The 8,546-nt window shown below is 40.9% G+C and overlaps 1 protein-coding gene across 2 annotated transcripts; it reads left to right on the forward strand.

Annotated features, from left to right (window-relative positions):
• The first annotated feature begins 827 nt into the window (after nt 1–827).
• On the forward strand, nt 828–1,454 carry LOC129651234 (keratin-associated protein 4-1-like). 2 transcript variants are annotated; one of them, XM_055579935.1, is made up of 2 exons: nt 828–1,013; nt 1,170–1,454. In XM_055579935.1, the coding sequence occupies exons 1-2, from the start codon at nt 828–830 to the stop codon at nt 1,452–1,454; spliced, it is 471 nt and encodes a 156-aa protein (XP_055435910.1). The 2 variants fall into 2 exon arrangements, with proteins under 2 accessions (XP_055435910.1, XP_055435911.1); XM_055579936.1 differs by having other exon boundaries at nt 1,227–1,454.
• The last annotated feature ends 7,092 nt before the right edge of the window (nt 1,455–8,546 follow it).

Consider the following 8,546-nt stretch of genomic DNA (forward strand, 5'->3'; position numbering starts at 1 on the left):
GAAAATTAGGTCTTTCCCATGGTGGATTCATGTCAATGTATGGCAAAACCAATACAATATTGTAAAGTAAAATAAATAAATAAACTTTGGGTAAAACAGGAAAAAAAAAAGAAAATTAGGTCTTTTTGGTTATATTGGTTAACCCAGTTGTTATTTACTTCAGTTTGCGCTTTTTTAAAATTTAAATTTATTTATTTTAATTGGAGGCTAATTACTTTACAATATTGTACAGTTTGCTCTTTTGTAGTCTTTTGGTTTTGTTTAAAGCTTTAAAAAGACTAATTAGACATTAAAATTTTTTAACCTTTTCCTTTATTGTTAGTAAGTTTTCTGTCTTAGAATAGCCTCTCCACTTTTTAAAGAAAAATTCCTCCATGTACTCCAGTATGGTCACAGTTTATTTTTCTCAAACTGTCTTTAGGGAACAAGATCTATTATCCCACTTGAGGGCTGGTATGAGACACAGCTTTAAGGATGATGCCGAGTGTTGACATTTAAATGATGTTTATATGACAACCAATTAGATAAAGAAGCTGAAGAGTCTTTGAAATCAGATGATGCACATAAGAAAGAAGATGAAATGTGAGTCAAGAGGAAAGACTAGATTGGCTGAACCACAACACAGAGAAAGGAAAAATGCATTCTATTCACCAAATAACTAATTTGATAATTGCCTATCTATTAAGGCAAACAATAACAAGGAAATAGCCCTTAACATAGTGACAGCCGTCCCTCAGGTGGGTATAAAAGGGGACCTGTTGCAATGAGACTTCCAAACTCAAGAATCTCACTCTCTAACTCACCTAGAATCTCCATCCTCTGACACCATGGTCAGCTCCTGTTGTGGCTCCGTCTGCTCTGACCAGAGCTGTGGTCGAAGTCTCTGCCTGGAGACCTGCTGCCGGCCCAGCTGCTGCCAGACCACCTGCTGCAGGACCACCTGCTGCCGCCCCAGCTGCGGCGTGTCCAGCTGCTGCCGCCCCGTCTGCGGCGTGTCCAGCTGCTGCCGCCCCGTCTGCTGCCAGACCACCTGCCGCCCCAGCTGCGGCGTGTCCAGCTGCTGCCGCCCCGTCTGCTGCCAGACCACCTGCCGCCCCAGCTGCGGCGTGTCCAGCTGCTGCCGCCCCGTCTGCGGCGTGTCCAGCTGCTGCCACCCCGTCTGCTGCCAGACCACCTGCCGCCCCAGCTGCGGCGTGTCCAGCTGCTGCCGCCCCGTCTGCTGCCAGACCACCTGCCGCCCCAGCTGCGGCGTGTCCAGCTGCTGCCGCCCCGTCTGCTGCCAGACCACCTGCCGCCCCAGCTGCGGCGTGTCCAGCTGCTGCCGCCCCGTCTGCTGCCAGACCACCTGCCGCCCCAGCTGCGGCGTGTCCAGCTGCTGCCGCCGCGTCTGCTGCCAGACTACCTGCTGCCGTACAACTTGCTGTCGCCCCAGCTGTGGTGGATCCTCTTGCTGAAATCAACCATGAACCAGTCACTATCACATCAATGTGGACATATCATTCATTTAAAATTTTCCTTGTTTTAAATGACCACCAGCTTTAGTACCCTGTGGTACCACTAAGCCACAAGCAAAAGGGCTCCCATTCTGCATTCAAGACCATTCTTGTTCCCCACAGATCTCTTCCCTGCATCTAACCTCATGTGCATGACGTACTTGAACTAAACCCCCAGATATCTGACTATTATACCTGCCTTGACCTTCACAATTATGTTAACTATTTCTAAATAACAGTATCTTGATATAATAAATCCGTGTATTCTTCTTAATTATTTCTGAGAGTTGATCTTCAGTTTATTTTCCAGCATTCTTTTTCTCAAGATGAAGAAAAGTGTGGGTTTCTATGACCAGGAAAGAAAACTTGTTTTTCAAATATCACCTAATGCCTGTATTACATAATAGAAAGGACTTTATGTATTTTCCAAAATAAGATAAGCCATCCTACCTAACAAACAATAATATTCTTACCCAGTCAGTAAAATGATCCATCCCTGGGCATGTTCTTGCACTGCTGGGCTCTGGAAATCATTCCAACATGTGTGAGGCATGGTTCCTTCCTATCAAGAGCTCACAATCCAACACTGAAGTTAAGAGGACCCTCCCAGGTAGGTAAAATACGTTGGGTAATATTCATAAGAAAGGTGAATTTCTGTCTGCATGTGTACATGCTATGTTGCTTCAGTTGTGTCTGACTCTGTGAGACCCCATGGGTTGCAGCCTACCAAGCTCCTCTGTCCGTGGGATTCTCTAGGCAAAAAAAAAAAACAAAACTCTGGAGTGAGTTGCCATTTCCTACTCCAGGGAATCTTCTCAATCCCTCAGCATTATTGTCAAGTTTCTAACGTAATTCTTAAGTACACCAATGTTAGAGACTCTCTGTTAAAACTCTAGCTCTCCAAAATCACTTACGGTGAAGATCACTCAGTCGTGTCCAACTCTTTGCTACCCCATAGACTGTAGCCTACCAGGCTTCTCTGTCCATGGGATTTTCCAGGCGATAGTACTAGAGTGGACTGCCATTTCCTTCTCCAGGGAACTTCCTGACAGAGGGATCAAACCTGAGTCTCCCATATTGTATACAGACGCTTAACCGTCTGAGCCACCACTCCTTAAACCTGTCTCTGCCTTTGTACATGTCAGCATTTCTGGCTCAAGTTCACTCTCAAACTGTCTCCTTCTTATTATTCAAGGTCCATGTCTAACATCACTTTTGTGCATCAGTTTTAGACAGTTACTTCTCCTACCATATGGAAGTTTATAACACTTGATTCTCTATATAGAATTATTCTTTATACTGTAACTATTTATCTCTTTCCCTATATACACTGTGTTTCTCAAAGGCAAGGATTCTATGATTTATTCAACAGACAAGTATATAGAGCCAGCTCTTGGCCATGCTGTGAACAAAGCATAGGGATTATAATAAAGACCTATTATTATCTTCATAGGAAGCTCTGGAAAAGTGATAATAAAACAATGTGAAACACATGAGGAGCATGCTCCTTGAATATTAGAAGAGGACTAGGGAACGGTGATGTGGGTGGAAAGTGTCTGAAGGGGTTTATTGGAGGAGATAATGACAACTAAGTCTTAAGGAAGAAATAGGATGTTTCAATGCCATTCTCCCAAATCATCCCACCCTCACCCTCTCCCACAGAATCCAAAAGACTGTTCTAGACATCTGTGTCTCTTTTGCTGTCTCGCATACAGGGTTATCATTACCATCTTTCTAAATTCCATATATATGTATTAGTATACTGTATTGGTGTTTTTCTTTCTGGCTTACTTCACTCTGTATAATAGGAAATGAATCACCAGTCCAGGTTCGATGCATGATACAGGAAGCTCGGGGTGGTGCACTGGGATGACTCAGAGGGATGGTATGCGGAGGGACGTGGGAGAGGGGTTCATGATGGGGAACACATGTGCATCCGTGGTGGATTCATGTTGATATATGGCAAAGCCAATACAATATTGTAAAGTAAAAAAAAAAAAAGAAGAAGAAGAAATAGGATGGTGGTCCATGCATAATGCCTAGAACAGAATAGGAGGCTCTCAACCACTGTTTGCTGAGTAGATGAGTGACAATCTACAGCAATATGGGACTTCAGGCTTATAATTCTATCAAATCCAATAGAGACATTTCAAGGAGTACATTTATAACCAAGATCTTGCAAACATGGGCCTGATGTTGTAATTCCAACTGTGAGTCACTTGGGGCTCTTTTAGGCCTCAACCTAATCCTTACATGACCCTGTGTACATTCTGAACACTGAAAACTGTGGGGTCAGTGACTCACTTTCACTCTCAGGAAAGTAATTCCTTACTAAGGGCTTTATACGCTCCTGGGAATGTTATATGTCAGTGCAATAATCCCTCACTTGACTGACATAGTACCTGAATCATTAAGAAAGGATTAGGACAATGTCCGGAACGTCTCCAACATTCTTTAAGTCTCTTCCTTTGACATTCACACAATAAAATCTAGTTAATTTGGACACATCCCACTTTGGACATGTGTAGCTTATTTTTCCTGACCTGCGTTTCTATAAAATTTGGCTTCTTCCATAAAATGATTGTGTGTAAGGCAAATTAGAGTAAATATAATCACAAAAGATATATTTAACTCAACGTGGACCTACTTAGCACTAATTATAAATGAATCATATCATTCTCTACCCAGGCCTTGACTTATGACCTAGAAGTCTTCTTTAGCTATGAATCTCAATTATGCTTTAAATGTACTGGAAAGAAGGTAAAAGGTACTATTTTTTTAAGTTCTAGCTAATCAAATTAAACAAATTTGACTTTTTTAATATAAATTTATTTATTTTAATTGGAGGCTAATTACTTTACAATATTGTATTGGTTTTGCCATACATCAACATGAATCCACCACAGGGGTACACGTGTTCCCCATCCTGAACCCCCCTCCCACCTCCCTCCCCGTACCATCCCTCTGGGTCATCCCAGTGCACCAGCCCCGAGCATCCTGTATCCTGCATCGAACCTGGACTGGCGATTCGTTTGCCTTTTTGAAAAATTGAAGCATAGTTGACTCACAATATTATATTAGTTTCAATGTACAACATAGTGATTTGATATTTCTATAACTATACAATATACAAAGTTATAACATTATTGACTATATTCTCAGTGCTATGCATTGCATCTCAGTGCAATTTATTTTATAACTCATAGTTTGTATCTTTTAATTTCCTTCACCTATTTTGCTCTCCCCAAACCTCCTTTCTTTCTGGCAACCACTGGTTTGTTTTCTGTATCTATGAGTCTGTTTCTATTTTGTTACATTTGTTTGTTTTGTTTTTTAGATTCCACATGTATGTGAAAACATACAGTATTTGTCTTTCTTTGTCTGGCTTATTTCACTTAGATAATACTCTCCTATGTCCATTCATGCTCTTGCCGTGGTAAGATTTCCTAATTTTTTATAGTTGGGTACTATTCCACTTATACATTCTTTATCCATTTACATGTCAGTGGACACATAAATTATTTCCCATGTTATGACTACTGGAAATAATGCTGCAATGAACACTGAAGTGTATATATCTCTTTGAGTTAGTGTTTTCCTTTTCTTGGGGGCAAATACCAGGAGTGGGATTCCTAAATTGTATGGTAGTCTTATTTTTAATTTTTTGAGGAAACTCCATACTGTTTTCCTTAATGTAAGTGTTACCAATTTTCAATGTACCAACAGTGCACAACAGTTACCTTTTCTGTATATCTTTGCCAAGAATTATTATTTTGTGTCTTTTTACTGATAGCCATTCTGACAGGTATCAGGCGGTATCTCAACGTGGTTTTGATTGCATTAATGATATTGAATATCTTTTCATGTGCCCGCAAACCATATATATATATATATTATGTGGGAAAAATGTCTATTTAGGACCTTTGCCTATTCTAAAATTATATTTTCTTGTTCTTTTGATATTGAGCTGTGTGAGTTCAGACAGTAAAGAATCTGTCTGCAATGTGGGAGACCCGGATTTGATCCCCGGGTCAGAAAGATCCCTGGAAAAAGGAAATGACAACTGCTTCAGCCTGGGAAAAACCATGGACAGAGGAGCCTGGCGGGCTACAATCCATCGAGTTGCAAAGAGGCGAACACAACTGAGCTACTAACACTTTGACTTTTGTTTGTATGAGTTCTTTACAAGTTCGGATATTAATCCTTTATTGGGCATATCATTTGCAAATATTTTCTTTCATTCATTAGGGTTACCTTCTCATTTTGTTAAGGTTTCCTTCACTGTAAAAAGACTTTTTCGTTTGACGTCATCTCACTTTTAACTTTTTTTTTAAATTTTATTTTACTTTTAAAATTTACATAATTGTATTAGTTTTGCCAAATATCAAAATGAATCCGCCACAGGTATACATGTGTTCCCCATCCTGAACCCACCTCCCTCCTCCCTCCCCATACCATCCCTCTGGGTCGTCCCAGTGCACCAGCCCCAAGCATCCAGTATCGTGCATCGAACCTGGACTGGCAACTCGTTTCATACATGATATTTTACATGTTTCAATGCCATTCTCCCAAATCTTTCCACCCTCTCCCTCTCCCACAGAGTTTGCTTTTGTTTCCCTTGCTTAAAGAGAAAGATCCAAAAAAAAAAAAATGTTAAGACCAAAGTCAAGGTGAACACTGTCTATATTTCTTCTAGGAGTTTTATACTTTCTGGTCTTAAGTTTAAGTCTTTAATCTATTTTGAGTCTATTTTTGTATATGGTGTGAAAAAAATCTAGTTTTATGTTCTTCCATGTAGCTGTCCAGTTTTCCCATCACCAATTATTTGAGAGACTGTCTCTCCTCACTTTTCCTCACTGTAAATTTTTGCCCCCTTTGTCATAGTTTAATTGACCATATCAGTTTAGTTCAGTTCAGTTGCTCAGTTGTGTCCGACTCTTTGCAACCCCATGAATCGCAGCACATGAGGCCTCCCTGTCCATCACCAACTCCCGGAGTTCACTCAGACTCACGTCCATCGAGTCAGTGATGCCATCCAGCCATCTCATCCCCTGTTTTCCCCTTCTCCTCCTGCCCCCAATCCCTCCCAGCATCAGAGTCTTTTCCAATGAGTTAACTCTTAGCATAAGGTGGCCAAAGTACTGGAGTTTCAGCTTTAGCATCATTCCTTCCAAAGAAATCCGAGGGCTGATCTCCTTCAGAATGGACTGGTTGGATCTCCTTGCAATCCAAGGGACTCTCAAGAGTCTTCTCCAATACCACAGCTCAAAAGCATCAATTCTTCAGCGCTCAGCTTTCTTCACAGTCCAACTCTCACATCCATACATGACCACTGGAAAAACCATAGCCTTGACTAGACGGACCTTTGTTGGCAAAGTAATGTCTCTGCTTTTGAATATGCTATCTAGGTTGGTCATAACTTTCCTTCCAAGGAGTAAGCGTCTTTTAATTTCATGGCTGCAGTCACCATCTGCAGTGATTTTGGAGCCCCAAAAATAAAGTCTGACACTGTTTCCACTGTTTCCCCATCTATTTGCCATGAAGTGATGGGACCAGATGCCACGATCTTCGTTTTCTGAATGTTGAGCTTGAAGCCAACTTTTTCACTCCCCTCTTTCACTTTCATCAAGAGGCTTTTGAGTTCCTCTTCACTTTCTGCCATAAGGGTGGTGTCATTTGCATATCTGAGGTTATTGATATTTCTCCTGGCAATCTTGATTCCAGCTTGTGCTTCTTCCAGCCCAGCATTTCTCATGATGTACTCTGCATAGAAGTTAAATAAGCAGGGTGACAATATACAGCCTTGATGTACTCCTTTTCCCATTTGGAATCAGTCTGTTGTTCCATGTCAGGTTCTAACTGTTGCTTCCTGACCTGCATATAGGTTTCTCATGTGTGTGGATTTATTTGGGGGCTCTCTATTCTGTTCCATTTATCTATATCTGTTTTTGTACCAGTATCACACTGATTTGATTACTATAGCATTGTAGAATAGTTCAAAGTCATGGAGAGTGATAACTCCAACTTTGTTCTTCTTTCTCAAGATTGCTTTGGCTATTCAAAGTTTTTTGTGGTCCTATACAAATTTCAGGATTATATGATGGGGTTATATCCTGATAAACCAATTGTAATTTGAAATATCATAAGTTAAAAATGCATTTAATACACTTAACCTACTGAATATGATGGCACAGTGGTAAAGAATCTTTTTCCAATGCAGGAGACACAAGAGATATGGGTTTCATCCTTGGGTTGGAAAGATCCCCTGGAGTAGGAAGTGACAGTCCACTCCACTTGCTTGGAAAATTCCATGGATAGAGGAGACTGGCAGGCTACAATCCATGGGATCACAAAGAGTCAGACAGAATTGAGCGACTGAGCACACACTCACACTGAATATCATAGCTTACCCTGCTGCTGCTGCTGCTAAGTCACTTCAGTTGTGTCCGACTCTGTGGGACCCCACAGATGGCAGCCCACCAGGCTCAACTGTCCCTGGGATTCAGACTACTTTAAACATGCTTGGAACACTTACTCTTGCCTACAGTTGGGCAAAATCATTTGACACAAAACCTATTTTATGATAAAGTGCTGAATATCTCAGGCAATTGAATACTGTACTGAAATGAAAAACAGAATGAGTATGGGTACAACATGAGTACAGAGTGGTTGTAAGTGTATTGGTTGTTTACCCTTGTGACTAGGAGCTATGGCCCATTGCTGCTGCCTGGAGTATCATACAGTATATCACTAACCTGAGAAAAGAGCAAAATTCAAATTTTAATTCAAATATAATTTCTACTGAATGAATATCACTTACGCACCATTGTAGAGTCAAAAAATCTTAAGCTGAACCACTGTAAGACAAGGACCATCTGTAGAGCCATTTACTGATATGAAGACTGAGAGAAAAATAAACCTGGAGGAAGAAATGGACCAAGAGTTCTGTTTTGACCATGTCAAATTGGAGATTAATATTATCCACCCAGATGAAGCTGTTAACTAGGGAGTCTTCAGCTCAGTGGAAAAGTCAGGGATTGCATTAAAAATGTG

Source organism: Bubalus kerabau, chromosome 4 (genome assembly GCF_029407905.1).
Source record: "Bubalus kerabau isolate K-KA32 ecotype Philippines breed swamp buffalo chromosome 4, PCC_UOA_SB_1v2, whole genome shotgun sequence".
In the NCBI taxonomy this organism is placed as follows: Eukaryota; Metazoa; Chordata; class Mammalia; order Artiodactyla; family Bovidae; genus Bubalus; species Bubalus kerabau.

Excerpts from the sequence above, each read along its gene's own strand:
- LOC129651234 (XM_055579935.1), top strand. The coding sequence starts at position 828 with ATGGTCAGCTCCTGTTGTGGCTCCGTCTGCTCTGACCAGAGCTGTGGT. Across the intron at positions 1,014-1,169 it reads TGTCCAGCTGCTGCCGCCCC|ACCACCTGCCGCCCCAGCTG; the intron begins GTCTGCTGCCAG and ends GTCTGCTGCCAG.